We start from the raw sequence: 18,865 nt of genomic DNA on the forward strand, positions 1-18,865 counted from the left end.
CCAGAAGGGGAGTTTTTAAAAAATCAGAAGGCCCATTTGTCAGAAAATCAGGATGCCTGTTAGTGAAAAAAAAATTAGCCAGAAAATCAGTTGGCTCATTTCTGAGATAACCAGAGGGCTCATTACTTTGGAAATCAGAAGGCCTGGTAGTCAAAAACAATCAGGGGAATCATAGGTCAGAAAATCAGAAGGCCTAATAGCCAAAAAGCCTTAAAAACAAACAAACAAAACAAAACAAAAAGCCCATTAGTCAGAAATCAGAAGGCCTGTTAGAATATAAGAAGGCCAGTCAGTCAGAAAAACAGAAGGACCATTAGTCAGAAAATCAGGAGGCTAGTATTGAAAATGAATTTTGATTAAGTTGATATCTTTTGTTGAGATTTTGACAAGAAAAAAATTTGCCGTCTGGTAACGGTGGGTAGTTGCCTGGGGCCGCCCCACCTAGTTTAGGGTACCCCATCAGATCAAGGACAGTGCAGGGGCTCCAACAAACTGATTTACCTTGGTGCCCACATGGTGTTGTTAACACAGCTCTGGTACGAATCAAAAACACAACATATCTGGCTAACAAGCTTTCTGATAATGGGGGGCAGGGCACAGGACTTCATGTGATATAATACAATATGAAAATCCTGGATATGTCAGGACAACAGTGTAATATGATCTGACAGGAAAGGTTACGATGGGACACGTTGTGAAAGGACCCAGTAAACTGTCAGGATCGTCAAAGTTCCTGACCCAGTTTTTGGTTTGGGTGAGATTTGGCTGGAGGATAAAGATGGAAATAAAAGGAGTAAACAGCAGATCTCTCTGTCATGGAAGAAAATAAAAAGTTCAACAATAAAAGTGTGAAAAATGCTAAATAAGAAGCTGTGTCAGAGGGCAGGAATGAGCCAGAAAAAGAGCTGACATAAACAATTTAGACGTCTGTGAGTTGAGTTGGACTGCTCTGAGTTTTTTGGCATGACTCCTGAGGACAGAGATGCTGCGTGAGGGCAGAGACAGAGAGAGAAACACAGGAAGTGAAACTGCGGCTCTAAAACAGCTCAGACCTCGAGCTCAGACGCAAACTGGAAGTCGAACAGGTGGAGGCAACATCTGCATGGACCTGAGCGCCTGACTCTTCTTATGGTGAGTTGATTTACTCTGCTACAGCTGCTTTATCAAATTAATCCACTGCAATCATCATTTCACAGAAATCTGACCTGAATCTGGATTATTTAACTCTATGGATGACGTTAAATACAAACACCAGGTGCCAACAGTTAGAAAAAAGTTAAGATATTAAGAAAACAACAATCAAGTGAAGCTAAAAAGACAATTTAAACCAAAGGCTGCTCAACAGTCCAGGATAAATTAAATTATATATTTTTTTAATCGAGTTTAATCGTGGTTTGTTTTGTGGTTTTGGTCACCAGACTTTGAATCCTTCTGCTTTTAAGTTTGGTGTTTCCTCATCAGTTATTCATTAAGGATGATGATTCAGATTTTTGGGTCAAGATGCAGAAATGAAACTTATCCAGAGGAAGATGTCACTAAAAATCTTGAAAGAAGTTTGACAAAAGCACTAATCAGTACAAACAAATTAGCAATATTTATCCCACAGTTACAAATAGAGATTATTTTAACAGCTTTTAAAGCTTAACATGGTGTTAAAAAAAAGATTATTTAACCACATAAGGTGTTAAACTCGGCACTTTGTTGTGGGGATGAAGTTTGCCAGGAATAAACAGAAAAAGTGGAGCTAAAAACGACAAGATAACGCTGCTAAAGATGAGTTTTTGAGGCTGAATGAGGATACTTTAAGGTGAGTCAGCGCTTCAAGATTTGGAAACTGCTCCTCACGGCATCCAGCGAGTCTCGAGATGAGGATGCTTCTGGTCAAACCTGAAAGTTCAGCAAAAAGTCTGAGAAACGTTAGCTTCACTACAAAGAAAAACATGTTCGTAAAAACCATGAGAGGAATATTAAAGCTCCTGTGTTCAAGCTCACTCAGCTGAGGTTAACACCCACTCCCATTAACTGAACATTAAAAGCATTACCTGTAAACGCACCTGCACACTCAGGTGTAACAGTTTTGGTTAACAAATTTCTCCTGCATATCTTTTTCACTCGTGCACAATCTTTTGAAAAACGTCTTTGTTTCCTCTGAACACTGATGCCAGCTTATCTGACACAGCGTTGCATCACTTCCTGACCCTGGTCACCAGCGGAGGGCAGAAAGCAGAAGTTAGAGGCTTTCTGCCGTCGATCAGCATCCTCTATGTCGGAAAACAAAACCTGGCTATGAGTCAGCCAGAGCAGAACAACCTAACTCTGACCCCTTACTTTAATCCCTAAACCACGCCCCCTAACCCTTAACCTTTTATCCATCAATAGTTTATTCCCACAGCAGGGGGTCTCTGGTCTCCTGCATGGGTATTTTGGGGGCTGTAAGCTAAAAACCTTGGGAAATCCCAGATATAGGGGATGATGTGAACATGGGTTAAAATCTGAGCCGCTCTGATCATTTTGGTGGAGCTATAAATAAAAGGAGGCCAGCGGGACAAAAGACATCCTGGTGTCCTCCTCTGACTGTAGATGTCCTGTTGTGATAAGAGTGTGTGAGGGAGGACGCAGAGTGTGTGTTGGACGGGGATGAATCGATGTACGGAGGGAAGTGTGTGTGAACAGCAGGACAAACAGGAGTTCAGGACGGTTTTTATTTGTGCACGTGTCCCAGAGTAAACAAAGCGCTGCGTGTCGGTGAGGTTTCTGCAGGGAGGCAACGGACGGAAACGGCTCTGTGGATCTGCAGAGAGAGTCCCGAATGTGTGTAAAGGATCAGAGTGAAGAGTGTCAGGCTGTAACAGGTGGTCTGATTGTCAGAGGATGTATCCTGCTGCTCCAACAGCACCACCATGAGGCTGAACCAAACACTGTCATAAAAAGCATTCAGATACAATCCTCAGCAGCCCAAGATAAAAACCTTTAAGATGCATCTTAGAGACTTTTCAGACTGTAAATGGTCACATTAAGATAGAATGAAGTGTGATAGAGGCTTTGCTGGTACCAATGTTTAGATAACGTAAAGTTTAACAACCTGCAGTTCACTGAGGGGATGACGGGTTTACTGATGAGCACACCTTTATTCTGTATCCAGGAACACACTCACACGATAGGCTCGCCTTCCTTCAAACATCACACTCTGTGAGGTAGGGATAGGTACTGAATGAGGTGCTATTATTGGTACCGACTGAATTTCATCAGTAGTTCCGAGTACCTTCACTTAAAATCAAACGGTACCATGTTTATGTACCTGAACGCATCCTTGTGACTGTAAGAGAGTGTAAGAGTAACTGATTTTCTATGCTGGACATGAACACAGCATTGTAAGGATAAATATTGAAGACTAGACTATCAAATTGAAAAACTTTGAGATTTTATTATTAGACAAACTAATATTTAACTGATACTGATTACCATGTTCAGGGCATCTGTACCGTATCGTTTCAAATGTGAAAGGTACACATCCCTACTGTGAGGTCATGCTTCAGATCAGAAACAGCTGTTCAAGGACATCATAGAAACAGAATGTTATTAAAGCAACAGAATGACATCAAAGCAAAAGAATGACATTTTCGTGATGGAATGTTATGTAAACAACAAAATGACATCATAAGAATAGATTGGCATTAGAGTGATAGAATGAGATCAAAGAAAAGAATGTTATTAAACGCAATAGAATGTCACCAAAGCACCTGATTAAGATCAAAGCAAGAGAGTAAAATTAAAGCATTAGAGTGAAATCTTCATGATGGAGCGTTATTAAAGCGATAGAATGAGATCAGAGCAATAGAATGTCATCATAGGGATAAACGACAAAGCAACAGAATGTTAAGGCAACAGAATGACATCAGTCCAATAAAATGTTATAAAAGCAATAGAGTGACATCTTTGTAATGGAATGTTATTAAAGCAACAGAATGAGGTCATAACAATAGAATGAGGTCAAAGCAATGGAATGTCAGAGCAATAGAATGTTATTAAAGCAATAGAATTTAATCAAAGCAAAAGAGTGTCATCATAGGGATAGAATGACAAAGAAACACATCGTTAGGCAACAGAATGACATCAGTCCAATAGAATGTTATCAAAGCAATAAGTGACATCTTTGTGATTTAATGTTATTAAACCAACAGAATGAGGTCAAAACAATAGACTGAGGTAAAAGCAATAGAATGTTATTAAAACAACTTAAAGACATCAACAAAATAGAGTTCAATCAAAGCAATAGAATGACGTTCTCATGAAGGAATGTTATTCCAGCAACAGAATGAGACTATGACAATAGATTGAGATTTAAGCAATAGAATGAGATAAAAAATGTTATTAAAGCAACAGAACAGCATAAACGCAATAGAATGTTACTAAAGCAAGATTATAAGATCAAAGCAATAGAGTAAAATAAAAGCATTTGAGTAAAATCCTCATGATGGAATTTTATTAAGGCAATAGAATGAGATCAAAACAATAGAATGTTATCATAGGGACAGAACGACAAAGCAATACAATGTTAAGGCAACAGAATGACATCAGTCCAATAAAATGTTATCAAAGCAATAGAGTGACATCTTTGTAATGGAATGTTATTAAAGCAACAGAATGAGGTCATAACAATAGAATGCCAGAGCAATAGAATGTTAATAAAGCAACGGAAGCAAAAGAGAGACATTGAAACAAAAGAATGACTTCAAACAAATAGAGTACAATCGAAGCAATAGAATGACTTTTTCGTGATGGAATGTTATTTAAGCAACAGAATAAGATCATGACACTAGATTGAGATTTATAGAATGAAATGAAAATGTGAGAATAGAATGACATGAGGTCATAACAATAGAATAAGATCAAAGAAATGGAATGTCATTATGGGGATAGAATGACAGAGCAATAGAATGTTATTAGAGCAATAGATTAAAATCAAAGTAATAGAGTGACATCTCTGTGATGGAATGTCGATAAAGCAACAGAATGACATCAAAATAATAGAATGACTTTTAAGCTGTGGAGTACAATCAAAGCAATAGAATGTCATAAAGGAAAGAGTATGACACTGTTATGATAGAATGTCAGTAAAGCAGAAGAGGGAGTTAAAAGTAATAGAAAAAGATTAAAGCATTTTAATGGCATCCAAGCTGTAGAGAACAATTAGAGCAATAAAATGCAGTCAAGCAGTAGAGTGATACCAAAACAAAAGAAACATGTTTAAGAAAAAAAACATGTAAAAAAAATGGAAACAGAGCAAGTGTCAGTAAAGTCTTTGTTTAAAATGTTAAATGATAAAATAGTCGAGTTTAGATGGAGGACTCCTTCAACAGTTTTTGACAGTTTTTGGTTCCCACAGGAGTCGCCCCCTGCTGGACATCAGAAAAGTTGCTGGACCTATTTCCTGTTGGTGTCACTCCTCTTCCTCAGAGCAGGAAGTTTGATTTTTGGAAAGTGGTAGAGGTGTCGAGGCAGCAGTTAGACAGCTGATGTAATCTCACAGTGGTGTTTGTCTGTTTTCAGGGATGGATCACTCTAACTCCACCAACCCCTCCACCAACACCTCAGACCTGGGCAGCGTCTTCACCAACGATGTTCTGCCACCGCTCTACTTTGTGATCTGCTTTGTTGGGTTGTTGCTCAACGGTCTGGCTGCCTTCATCTTCGTCACGGTGCCCTCGGACTCGGGCCTGGTGGTCTACCTGAAGAACATGCTGGTGGCCGACCTCCTCATGCTCATCACCTTCCCCTTCAGGCTGGCGGCTCAGCTGGGTCTGGGCGGCTGGCGCATCCATGTGATCACCTGCCGCTACACCGCTGTGCTCTTCTACTCCTCCATGTACGCTGGGATCCTCTTCATGGGCTTCATCAGCCTCGAGCGCTACGTCAAGGTCGTCCGACACTCCTCCTGCAGGTACAGGTGTGGCAGGGCGTCCTTGCCGCACCTCCTGCAGAGTGCTGGGTTTGCCCGTGTGCTGGCCTTCGTCACCTGGAGCCTCCTCCTCCTCAGCGTCCTGCCAAACGTCCTGCTGACCAGCCTTCCCGCAAATGAGACAAACGCACGGAAGTGCATGAAGTTGAAGACGCCGTTAGGTATGCAGTGGCACCTGGTGTCCGCTAACTTCTGCATCGGCTTGTTCTGGCTGACCCTGCTGGTCCTCGCCTTCTGCTACACCTCCATCGCCTGCCACGTCTACCAGTCGTACCGCCGCGTCAGCTGCAACAGCTCCAACACCAACAGCACGGCTCGCCACAAGTCGCACCGCAGCATCTTCAGCCTCCTGGTGGTGTTCTTCATCTGCTTCGTGCCGTACCACGTCTGCCGGGTTCCTTACACCCTGAGCCAGATGCCGGATTCAGGTTTCAGCCATCGCTCCCGCTTCTGGTTGTTCCAGCTGAAGGAGGGGCTGCTCTTCCTGTCGGCGCTCAACGTCTGCCTGGACCCCGTCATCTACGTCCTGATGTGCCAAACCTTCAGAGAGTCTCTGCTGAGGAAACTGACGGGGAGGGAGAGGAGGAGATCCCTGACCACCAGCCAGAGTCTGAGCCGGGTTTATTTAGGCGAGCAGGAAACGAGGTCAGCAGACATGGACGGGCGTCATGGCGGAGAGGAAACACACGAGGACAAAATACCTTTCCGTAACATGACTTAGAGCCTTTCATTGCCAGACACTTAAAGCAACAATCTGAAGTCCTCATATCTCCCTTTAAATGAGATTTAAGGTGGAATTACGTGTTTGAAAGAGCTGAGGGGAATAAAGGTAAAGGAGGAAAAAAAAGATGTGAGGTGGAAGTGAAACAGGACCCTGAAACCTGCAAGACCAGACTCTGTTTAGTCATTTCCTTCACTTATCACGATACTGGTGAACGATCAGCTGATGGGCTCAACTTCGGACACACGCCTCACTAAGAGTCACTTAAAGTTTGTAGTTGGTGCCCTCTTGTGGTTAGAATCTGCAATTTCAACCCTGTTTCCTTGCAGTGACATACTATTACCACTAGGTGGAAGTGTAGCCTCATGTCTATCCTGTCTAAACTCCCACAGTTGGAGCATTAATGTTCATATATGTACATATATCATTCTTTTCATGCTGACATATTTTCATGTTTTGTTTTCGTCATTAAGCTAATATTTTCCTTTTTTAAATAAAGTTTATGAAAACTGTGAGCAGTTTGTCACCTTCCTCAGAGAGTTTGGTCCATATTGACATGATAGCATCACACAGTTGCTGCAGATTTGTCGTCTGAACATCCATGATGAGAATCTCCCGTTCCACCACATCCCAAAGGTGCTCTATTGGATTGAGATCTGGGGACTGTGGAGGACATTTGAGTACAGGGAACTCATTGTCATGTTGAAGAAAGCAGTCTGAGATGATTCCAGCTTTATGACATGGAGCGTTATCCTGCTGGAAGTAGCCATCAGAAGATGGGTACACTGTGCTCATAAAGGGTTGGACATGGTCAGCAACATGTTCAGGCAGGCTGTGGGTTTTTTTTTCTTTTCTTGTTTTTTTTTTTTCTTTGTTTCTTCTTTTATCCTTTTTTTCTTTTTTTTTCTTTTTCCTTTTATTCTTTCTTTCTTTTTTCTTTTTTCTCTATTTTTCTCTTTTTTTCCTTTTTTTCTTATTCCTTTTTCTTTTTTCCTTTTTCCCTTTTTTCTTTTTTTGTTTTTGCTTTTTTTCCCTTTTTTTCTTTCTTTTTAATTTTTTTCTCTATTTTTCTTCTTTTTTTCTCTTTTTTCTTTTTTCTTTTTCCTTTTTTCTTTTTTCTTTTTTTTTTCCTTTTTTCTTTTTTCCCCTTTTTCTTTTTTCCTCTTTTTTTTGTTCCTTTTTCTTTCTTTCTTTCTTTCTTTCTTTCTTTCTTTCTTTCTTTCTTTCTTTCTTTCTTTCTTTCTTTTTCTTTTTCTGTGGACTTTAAACCATGCTCAGTTGGTACTAAGGGGCCCAAAGTGAGCCAAGAAAATCTCCTCCACACCATCACACCAGCAGCAGCAGCCTGAACCGTTGATACAAGGCAGGATGGATCCATGCTTTCATGTTGTTGAGGCCAAATTCTGACCCTACCATCTGAATGTGGAGCAGAAATCCAGACTCATCAGACCAGGCAACGTTTTTCCAATCTTCTATTGTCCAGTTTTGGTGTTGCTTTGCGAATTGTAGCCTCAGTTCCCTGTTCTTAGCTGACAGGAGGGTCACCCGGTGTGGTCTTCTGCTGCTGTAGCCCATCTGCCTCAAGGTTGGATGTGTTGTGTGTTCAGAGATGCTCTTCTGCAGACCTCGGTTGTAACCAGTGGTTATTTGAGTTACTGTTGCCTTTCTATCAGCTCCAACCAGTCTGTCCATTCTCCTCTGACCTCTGGCATCAACAAGGCATTTTGTCCCACAGAACTGCTGCTCACTGGATATTTCCTCTTTTTGGGACCATTCTCTGTAAACCCTAGAGATGGTTGTGGGTTAAAATCCCAGTAGATCAGCAGTTTCTGAAATACTCAGACCAACAACCATACCATGTTGAAAGTCCCCTAAATCACCTTTCTTCCCCACTCTGATGCTCGCTTTGAACTGCAGCAGATCGTCTTCACCATGTCTACATGCTGCCATATGATTGGCTGGTTAGAAATTTGTATTAACGAGCAAATAGACAAGCCCTTAGCTCGTGGCCACCGTATGTATAAAATGTGGACTCCAGATACCTTTGGAAACAGACAGTGAGTCTTTTGGTGCCTAATTATGTAAAATGGATAACCCATTTATCGCCAAAACGAAAACATTTTAAAAAACAACATGCTTTGTACTTTAAGGTTTAACATTGGTGTCAATGGAGAAAACTCACCTTTCGACCCACCAAAGTGGACACTTGAGGAACTGCAGCTTTTGGCACTTTGACACTGTGTCCAGTTTGAATTTCAGAGGCTGACAGAATCTTAAATGGATGGTGGTGTAATAACACCCTGGGACCACTGGGGGGCAATTTCTTCACAACAACACTTTTAATGAAACCTATGAGGTTTTTGGGATGAGGTTTTCAGACGTGTACATGAGCACAGTTGTAACACATACACACATATGTATTGTGACGCATCTCTGTGTGTGCAGCCCTTCCTCCTCCCTCTCTGCTGTGAACACTGAGAGAGGAAGTGGGTCTGAGAGTCAGTGCACTCACAGATGAGCACAGAGACCAACGAGCGGACTCAGGGACAGGTGATCGCTGCAGGTAACTCTTTTCTTTACATCTGTTTCAGGAGGAAACATCAACATTATCTTGTTAATGCCAGGCGGGCTTTAAACCATCATCAAAGAGCTTTTTCATGCAAACTTGTTTCCTTAAAATGAGAATACAGAGAATCAGAAACACCTGCAAAAGTTTTCTGAGCCTTTAATCTGTCTTAGTCTGGTTCAGTTGGTGACACACTCATGGCTGGAAAGAAAAAGTGCTTCATGCTTCATCTGCTGTTGAGCTTCATAGAGATGCTAGGTTTGGCTCCTGTCGACAGCCAGGGGCGTAGCTACAATTAGGCAAACACAGGCAGTTGCCTGGGGCCCCAAGATTCCCAGGGCCCCCAAAGCATCTCTTAAAAACTGATTTATGAAGTTCTCTTCAATTGAAAGCATTTCTTTTTTCTAAATCTTACTTCACATGCTTCAAAATCCATCAAAAGGCTTAATCTTTAATGATGGTTTTGGGTACTCCCCCTCCCTTCCTATTCAATGGGCTATTCCATGTTACAACACATCTGAAAATTTGATTCAGGAAGAAAGTGGTAAAAAACACTTTTTTTTTTGCCATTTTTTTCTTATTTTCAACCAAGTCGGATAAAAAACAATGTTGTTCTGAGATCTGAGATAAACATATCAGACTTTTAGGATTTTAAGGACTTTATCTAGCCCAGGAAACAGGATCATTTTCTCTAAATCAAACTTTTTGAGTTGGTGATTGACATTATTGTACAAAATCTCTTTTTTGGAAACATAACTCACTGGACAGGGGGTCAAATAAAAATACATTAACTTTAAAATAATAGTACCAAAAAGTATGGTAACTGTAAATATCACCTCTTTCAGTAGATTTTTTCCAGTTTTATGTTGTGCTTGATATTTACATATTTTTTCTTTACTAAATTTTTTAAAAACTTTTTTCTAAATCAAACTAAAGAACAGAACTTGAGGAAATGCATTTAGTTGCGTTAAGTTACCATGCACAAGATTAGCACTGTCTCATGCCTTGATTCTGGGAAAGAGACAGTGGACCCAGGGAAGGCCAGTCTAGCTCTGAGGAAGATGAGTTACAAGGACATGGAGGGCCCCATTGACTGGGTTTGCCTTGGGCCCCCAAACGACTAAATATGCCCCTGCCGACAGCACCAAAACTTCCACCAAATGGTTTACTGACCATGATATTTCTGTGCTCGACTGACCGATAAGAGACACCAGACCCAGTAACACAGACGAGCTGAAGTCTTTAAATGTTACCACCAGATGCCAGAACAATCTTGGTGACATCTGCCATCTGTGCGTCAAAGATTACGTTTTAAATAACATCCTTTTGTCCTATTTTTTTTTTTTTGTGTGTTCCTGTTTTAAGCTGATTCCAAATCGGTGCATTTTCTGGAGCTGCCTCTTCCTGCAGAAACATGGCCGAGCCTCCGTCTAATCAGACGAGTGTTGACTGCGGTCAAATCGACACCTCCGCCAAAGTCATCTTCGTCTTTGTCTACTGTCTGATGTTTCTGGTGAGCCTCACACACTTTCTCCCCCAACTGAAGCACGCCACTTTTTGATTGGATAATGAATCTCTTGCTCCCTACAGGTGGGATTAGTCCTCAACGGATTCACCCTGAAGGTTTACTTCTGCAGCCATCAGCGGCAGGTGTCGGACGGCTTGACCATCTACCTGAAGAACCTGGCGGCTGCAGACTTCCTGATAGGCCTGTGCCTTCCCTTGCGGATCAGCCGCTTCATTTCCAGCCTTGTCCCTGTGTTCAGGGTCTACTGCAGCTTTGGCGCCACCACCTTCTACCTGAACATGTACGCCAGCATCCTGTTCATGGGATACATCGCAGCCGACAGGTAGGAGGGGGCAGTGACTTCACTTAGCGACTGTGATGGGGGAACTTTTGGGTAACAGTTTACTTTAGAGGTCCGCAAATTTCATCACACTTAGGTAATAATTAGTCAATTTTTTTCTTATTTCTTTAAAATTAGCACATAACTTCTTTGAAATAATGCCCAAATTTATTGTCGCAAGTCACAATTGGTAGGTTACTGTTTTTTATTCAGTTTCTTTGAAATTTACTCCAAATTGCAAGGTAAGAAGGTGACGATTAGCAAATAATTTATTTGACATCAATCAAAAAGGTAGGTTCATTGTTTCCTCTGATTATTACTTTTGAAATGTTTTAATTTCCCAATAAGCAGTTGATAGTTAGCTATTAGTTGTTTCATTTCACCAAGTTCTTTAGTACCCAGTTTGTTGATCTGCATAATTGAAATCAGATGCAAAATGATAAACTTTATGATTAGGCCGATAATGTTTTACATGATACAACTGAAGGCTTCAGATGTTATTTTCACCAACAGTGGGGTTGGAAATTGGCCTTACGTGATTGTGACAGACACTGTGAGTACAGGCGCACCAAATTCTCATGAAAGTGTGGGGGTAATTTCAAAGAAATAAGAAAAAACTTTGTCTAATTTAGGGCTGTGACTTTAACGGGTTAGTTAGATTAATTAATTACACCGCACATTAACGTGTTATAAATATCAACTCAAGATTAACTCATTGGCTGCCAGACATTTTCAGAGCATCTTGAATGATCTTTTAAGACCCAAATAATGATGTTTTCATCTCGGGCTCTCCATCCTTTGCTCCTCTCCATGATCTTCGTTGTCTTTTCTCACGATGGCGCCGCTCTTTCTCTCTGAACTACAGTGACACATCCTCAGTTGGAGCGTGAGCTGCCTGAACTTTTCTGACTTGCAGCGTCTCTCTGTGTCTCTGTCATCTCACATCTTCTCCTTATATCCATGCTGAGCTCTCATCCAAAGAGCACACCGCTCTCACCCACAGTAGTTTATGAGCAGGATTTTGATTGACAAGCTCCACCAGACCCCACCTACCATTTACTTCTAGAGACGCAGTAAACAGTAATCGAACGTCAATGGCAGGGAACACGGACAATTAAATTAATATTGTCCAGTAGAAAAAAAAAAGGATTAACAAATCTTCTCTTTTTCGTGTTTTAATTTGATTAGTCATGCGCTATAATTTTGTAATGCCCTAGAATTCAAATTCTTTATGTGGGGACCTTAAGCAGATATAAGATTGAAATGTGATTTATTAGATCAATTAATTACAAATCCTGTAAATAATTAGATTATTTTTTTTATCTCCTGACAGCACTATTTACCACATCACGGCTGATGAATGTATTTGAAAGTGGTGTCCACCAAAAATCATCTTCTGAACAATATAAACAGGATTTTGTTGTTTAAACTTGTGTATGAAGATATTCAGTGATTTAGTCTTCTACCAAAATCTGTTTGAATTGAAAAGTGTTGCTTCTGATGTTGAATACTGATGTGATTAAAATGTGATTAATTATGATAAATTAATTACAAATGGCATAATTAATTCGATTAATTTTTTTGATCAAGTCCCACCACTAGTCTAATCATAACCTAAGTGCCATGAAATTTGCGGATTTCTAAAGTTAAGTGTTAAAAACTTTACAATTAACATCTTTAACGTCTCATAGGGGGGTCCCGCAAGGCACTGTACCTGGTCCTGTTCTAATCTTCATCTACACGCTCTCCCTTTGCCAAATAGTACAGAAACACGTTTCACTGTTACGCTGATGACACACAACTTTATTCTCCAAATTTCTTACAGTTCAGTGAAAACAAAACTGAGACTTCTGCTTAGTGGTTATCTTCTTAAATTGATGTAACATTATGAAACAAAACCTTCTTCTAGTAAAATTAATGACACTGGCTTTGCTGTGTGGTGGCTGCTTCCTTTTCTTACTCTTTACGAAGCCTCTTTCAAATGTGTGGTGTGGTCCACGGCGGTAAACACAGGAAACAGACTCTGCACCCAATCAACATCCGCAGCAGCTCTGTATTTGTAAAGTCTTAATTTAGGCTACAGAGTCCAAACCTTATAACATGCTGAAACTTCAACTTATTCCTTATTAGAGCAAGCAATACTAACACCTGGTCTAAAGGGCCTGTGTGATGACACAAAGTCTTGAATTAGCTAGCTGACTTCATGCAAGAAATGATCACATGACTACGGCATGCACAGTGAGGCAATTCTTCCATCTCCTCGTAGATACTTGTAATGTAATGTGGCACATCTGGTGTCGTGACAAGTGGGCGCAGGTTCCCCACCTCAGACACATGACTAAACATGTGAGTTGTGAAAGTAGCAAGGTAGAGCTAGGTGTCGTCTGCAAAGCAGTGGAAATTAGAACAGATAATATGGACAAAGGGGAAGGAGATTAATTAATACACAAACATCCTTCTACAGCCTCTCCTGTTCAGGGTCGCTGGTGGTTGGACCCTATCCCAGCTGTCTTAGGCTGAGAGGTGGGGTCTAGACTGGTCTCCAGTCAATCACAGGGCTGACATATAGAGACTTACAACCTTTCACACACACTCACACCTACAGGCCACTAAGAATCACTAATAAACCTAAAGGAGATGTGGGAGGAAGCTGGAGTACTGGTATGGGGAGACTCCACACAGAGTGGCCCACCTTGCCTGAGACGGTTGCTTTGAGGCAGCAGGGCTAACCACTGCACCACCATGCAGCCCTTACACAAACATCAGAGTCTCAAAACCTCAAATTCTGATGAACTGTTACATTTTGATCTGACATGACTGTTTCACTTCTGATTTGAGCTGCATTTTCTTTAAAAGGAGAAGTAAAAACCACATTATCCAATGTGCTCAGCAGTGACATTGCTTGTTATTCAATCATGTCTGGGAGGCGTCTCAGGGGGTTTTACTGTGTTTGCACACTTCCCACCAGATTCTCCTTGTCCCTAGTATTTAACTTCAAGTATTTTTAAAGAGCACTGAGGACAGGTCTTTAATTCCTGGCTGGTTCTGTCTTTGAGGCTACCAACTGAGCACGAGGCAAACAAAGTAGGGCTGTAATGATACCCAACCCAAAATGCTGAGAAAAAAATCTGTGTTTACATGAAAACGTTAGGGAACTCAAATGTTGTAGTAAGCATGCCAAGCCTGTAGTTGGTGCTGTAACTGTCTTGTCCAGAAACAGCTTTCAGGAGATCTCCACCTAAGTAGAGTTGGGCCGATCATCTGGTGTATTGGTGATTACTAAGAGCAGAAGTAGAGCAACAGATGCTCATTTTGTTTAAAGACAGTCATCAGATTCAGCAGATTGAGCAGCACAAGCACAACACGGTAGACCCTAAGGTTCGTACCAATGTTACTGTTAGTACGATCGTCAGGGACCACAATTCGATATGATTTCCATCACTGGGTTAACAATGATTTTTTTTTTTTTAACAGAATGAGCATGCAAAATATGACTGAAAAATATTGTTTTTATTATTTCTGCAACTGCAAAACACAATTAAATTAAAAGAGGTTAGCTGGTAATAAGTTGTACATGTGGACACCCTGGCCACCCTTACCTATGCCTCTGCCCTCACTGTGCCACCCCAGTCTGAAAGCCTAGACACCTCCCTGCACAAAGGTATAAAACCATAGATATATACCAACACTAAATGACTCATGCAGGCTGTAAGTCAATGGGAAGCAATAGCATCACAATGGCGGCTATCTTTGGACAGGGCTGCCCCATCACTCATTGCATTAAAGCCAATGGAGCATGGACTTGAAACGAAAAAACTGTAGATTGCTCAGTTTTCAACCAACATTCAAATGACTTGGTTTGTTATAAATGTCAGAGATGTAATTATTTTATATAAAACCATTGAATATGATATAAAAATTTCATCGAGTATATGGGAAGCCACATTAATAAGGTTTGTAATGAACTAATCCGTTTGTAAATCTGTCAAGAATTCAGCAAGTTAGGAGTGTTTAAGTGAGTCAAGCATCCACCTTGCGCACTAGAGCAGTCCCCTGTCCCAAGATGGACGCTGCCGACTCTGCCTTAAGACACCTAGCATTCATGTACAGTATGAAAGCTAACAGGACGAAAGCCTAAGCCGGAGAAAAACACCTCTTTTTATTTTTAAAGAATGAGAGCAAAGAAAGCCAAACTACAACTCCTGTCTCAAAAAGGAAACAGAAAAGTGACTCATGAAGAAGCAGAGGATTATTGATCAGCTGTTTGAATAAAAGTTAAATAAAAAAAATTAAAAAAAAAATCAGAAATTTGACAAGCACTTCCTGCCCAGGTGTGCCATGTTGGGTAACACTGGTGAGCTTTGGTTGACACACTTTCAGTCCTTTAGAAACTGCTCTAGTTTGAGCCTGCGTATTGATTTAGTCACTACGAAAGAGTTTGTAATCTGAACAGAGTTATAACACACTGGTTTCAGTCATAAAAGAGAAGTTCTCCGGTTCTCTATTCTGGGGAACTTTTCATGTTCTTGTGTGACCAGTTTGTGCTGCTACTATGAGTCAAGATTTCAGATGATAAATGTGTAAAAATGAAACCTGCCCCAGTCGTAGGTCTAATGTATGCATATGATCTGAAAAACGTCAGAGTCTGCAGATTCAGACTCTGAGTTCTGCTTCCTGAGCAACATCATGAGAAGCCAAAAAGAGGAAGTGATGGGACATTATGACAAAGGAAAGGAAAGGAAAACAGAGAAAGAAGAGGAAAAGGTTTGAGGTGTAGCTGTGCTTGTATAAAGTTTTTTTAAAAAAAATATTTACCCAAAAACTTCACATAGGAACCGACAGAACATAACAAAAAAGAAAATATCAAACCACAGATAAATCAAAGTCAAATCAGTGGAATCAATGAAAAAAAATTAGGTCAGCAAAGCAAAAATAAAATTAGCGTCAGTTAGGAGATAATCACAAGGAGTCTGTTGTAGTAAGTCAGGATCATAAATCAAAATGTAGTGAATGGAGCTGTCCCAAATGTTCTTTTCAAATGATTATTGTGGCGACTATTTTTATGATTATTCGATTAATCTAGCGACTCTTTATTTGATTAATCTAGCAACTATTTTTTGGGTTAGTTAATTAATCTAGAGACTATTTTTACGATAAAATCTAGTCGTTTAATCTAGAGAATTTTTTTTATAAATCTTGCACCTATTTTACCAATTAGTTGATTAAAATGGAGACTATTTTTTCAATTAATGTAGCAACTATTTTTACGATTACTCAATTAATCTAAACACATTTTTTTCCGAAAAATCTATTCGATTAATCTAGCAATTATTTTTTTCAATCAGTCTATTAATCTAGAGACTATTTTTTCGATAAATGTAGTAAATTAATCTGGAGACTATTTTTTCGATAAATGTAGTAAATTAATCTAGAGACTATTTTTCGATTAATCTAGCAACTATTTTAACAATTATTCAATTAATCTAGCAACTATTTTTATGATAAGTCAGTTTATCTAGAGACTGTTTTTCAATAAATCAAGTCGATGAGATTAGCCACTATTTTTTTGATTCATCTAGCAACTATTTTTACGATAAGTTGATTAATTTCTGAGACTATTTTTTCTGATAAATCAAGTTGATTCATCTAGAGACTATTTTTTTGATTAATGTGGCAACTATTTTTATGATTAGTCAATTAATATAGACTAATTTTTTTTCGATAAATCTATCGACTATTTTTTCTGATAAATCTAGTCGATTAATTAGATTTTTTTGATTAATGTAGTTACTATTTATACAATTAGTCGGTTAATCTAGAGACTATTTTTCGATAAATCTAGTCAACTAATCTGGAGACCATTTTTTGATTAATCTAGCAACTATTTTTATGATTAGTTGATTAATCTCATGATTATATTATTTGTTTAATCTAGCGACTATTTTAACGATTAGTCGATTATTCTAGAGACTATTTTTTGATTAATCTAGCAACTTATTTTTATGATTAATCGAATAATTTAAAGATAATACTTTCAATTAATCTAGCAACTATTTTTAGACTTAACGATTATTTTTGCATTACTAGATCAGGGTAACTATTCACACAATAAGGATGCCACATTGCGCTTATCATGACAGAAACTCTGGACCACGTTGTAGCTACAGCTGCAACTAATGATAGCTTCTAATGTTGAAATTATCTTTCTTTCATTTTGCGTTTTAACCCAATTTACAAAATTCAACCTGTGTAAATCAAGCCATGGTGATGCATGTTGACGTTATATCTCCTTCCTTTAAATGTCAGATAATTATATATTATATTAATCCTTTTCTGTTGTATTTAAAATCTTTAACAGTGAAGTAAGTGTAAAAACGTTACATTCAGGAACTTTAGTTAAAGTATGTTTACAGTATTTCCAGTGAGAACTATTTACATAACTTTTTTAAGTATTTGTTTGTCGGGAGGCCTAAGTTATTTATTTTTTGACTCCTAACTTCTATAACCAGCATCTGATGATTGTGCTTCCATTGTTTTCATTGCATTTACCCAGAGTTAGGTTCTCGTCTCTGATTGGTCAGCCCTGTGTCATGTGAGCCGTCACTTGGCCCAATGCAATGGGGACTAGGAGCCTATCAGGGGTGGTCCTGAGTTCATATTCAGAGCTGTCCCAAAGCATGTCTGGTAGCAGTGTTTATCCAGACTTATCCACTGACCCCTGACTCTTGCCTCTGCAGGTACATGAAGATGGTTCATGATTCTAAAAACCACTTCCTGCGGACGCCGCGAGCAGCCAAAATCATCTCTGCAGTGACCTGGGTCTTCCTCCTGGCTTCGATGACTTTGTACATCAGCCTGAAACTCCTCGCTCAGGAACCACAGAATCTGTCAGGCACAATCAGCTGTCGCACTCAGCTCAATGAGGACCTCAGGCTCCTCTACAAAATCATCCTAGGCTACTCTGCAGCCATCTTCCTCCTCGTCCTCGTCTCCCTCATCTTCTTCTACTACAGCACCTCCAGGAAGCTGGCCACACAGCAGCAGAAGTCAGTGTCTTCTAACCCAGGGAAGCTCATTAAATCCAGAAGGACGATGCTGGCGCTGGTCTGTGTCTTCTGTGTCTGCTTCGTCCCGTACCACCTGGTTCGCCTGCCGTACACGTTCTTAAAGAGCCAGTGCTCGTGGGGCCTCTTCTACCTGAAGGAGGTGGCTGTCCTGGTGTCCAGTCTCAACGTGTGCCTTGACCCGCTCCTCTATTTCTTATTCTGCAAAGAGTACAGGGCTCAGATGTGGGGGAGTATTCGGCGGCAGCAACAGGGTTCAACAGGACAGAAACTCTGAACAAACCAGCAACACTTTGGTACCGGAAAGTTTTCACATCATGATTGGTGAACATTTGGAGATATGGGATGCAAAATAAAGTCACCAAATCTGATTAAACCAAATATTTAAAAAAAAAGGCTTTTCCACAGACTAAATGCAGAATTAATGAGATTATTCACAGCGCTTTCATTCAATCACACCAGCAGTAAATGGTTTTCAGTGCTTGGTTATAGTAGTTAAGGCAGTCTCTTCTCAGAAGGCCCATTAGTCAGAAGGCCTGTGAGTAAGGAAATTTGTTAGGATTCAGTTGATATTCTTCAACCCAAACTGATTTTCTGGCTAACAGGCCTCCCAACAGAAGGGCCTTCTGACTTAAAGACTAACTGGCATTGTGCCTGACAGGCCTCTGATTTTCTGCCTAACAGACCCTCTGACTAACAGGCCTTTGA

General features: G+C 40.0%; 2 protein-coding genes across 2 annotated transcripts; both read left to right on the forward strand.

Annotated features, from left to right (window-relative positions):
* Positions 1 to 1,025: 1,025 nt before the first annotated feature.
* On the forward strand, positions 1,026 to 7,117 carry LOC141798173 (P2Y purinoceptor 14). The gene is made up of 2 exons (XM_074679993.1): positions 1,026 to 1,131; positions 5,551 to 7,117. The coding sequence occupies exon 2, from the start codon at positions 5,553 to 5,555 to the stop codon at positions 6,678 to 6,680; it is 1,128 nt and encodes a 375-aa protein (XP_074536094.1). The 5' UTR covers positions 1,026 to 1,131; positions 5,551 to 5,552; the 3' UTR covers positions 6,681 to 7,117.
* A 3,543-nt stretch (positions 7,118 to 10,660) lies between these two features.
* LOC141797398 (P2Y purinoceptor 14-like) lies at positions 10,661 to 18,434 on the forward strand. Its single transcript, XM_074678713.1, has 3 exons — positions 10,661 to 10,759; positions 10,837 to 11,096; positions 17,831 to 18,434. Exons 1-3 carry the CDS (start codon positions 10,661 to 10,663, stop codon positions 18,432 to 18,434), a joined length of 963 nt encoding a protein of 320 aa, XP_074534814.1.
* Positions 18,435 to 18,865: the final 431 nt, after the last annotated feature.

This window comes from Halichoeres trimaculatus, unplaced genomic scaffold (genome assembly GCF_033239565.1).
Source record: "Halichoeres trimaculatus isolate MK-OKI-2021-1 unplaced genomic scaffold, fHalTri1.1 fHalTri1_scaffold_9, whole genome shotgun sequence".
NCBI classification, from domain to species: domain Eukaryota; kingdom Metazoa; phylum Chordata; class Actinopteri; order Labriformes; family Labridae; genus Halichoeres; species Halichoeres trimaculatus.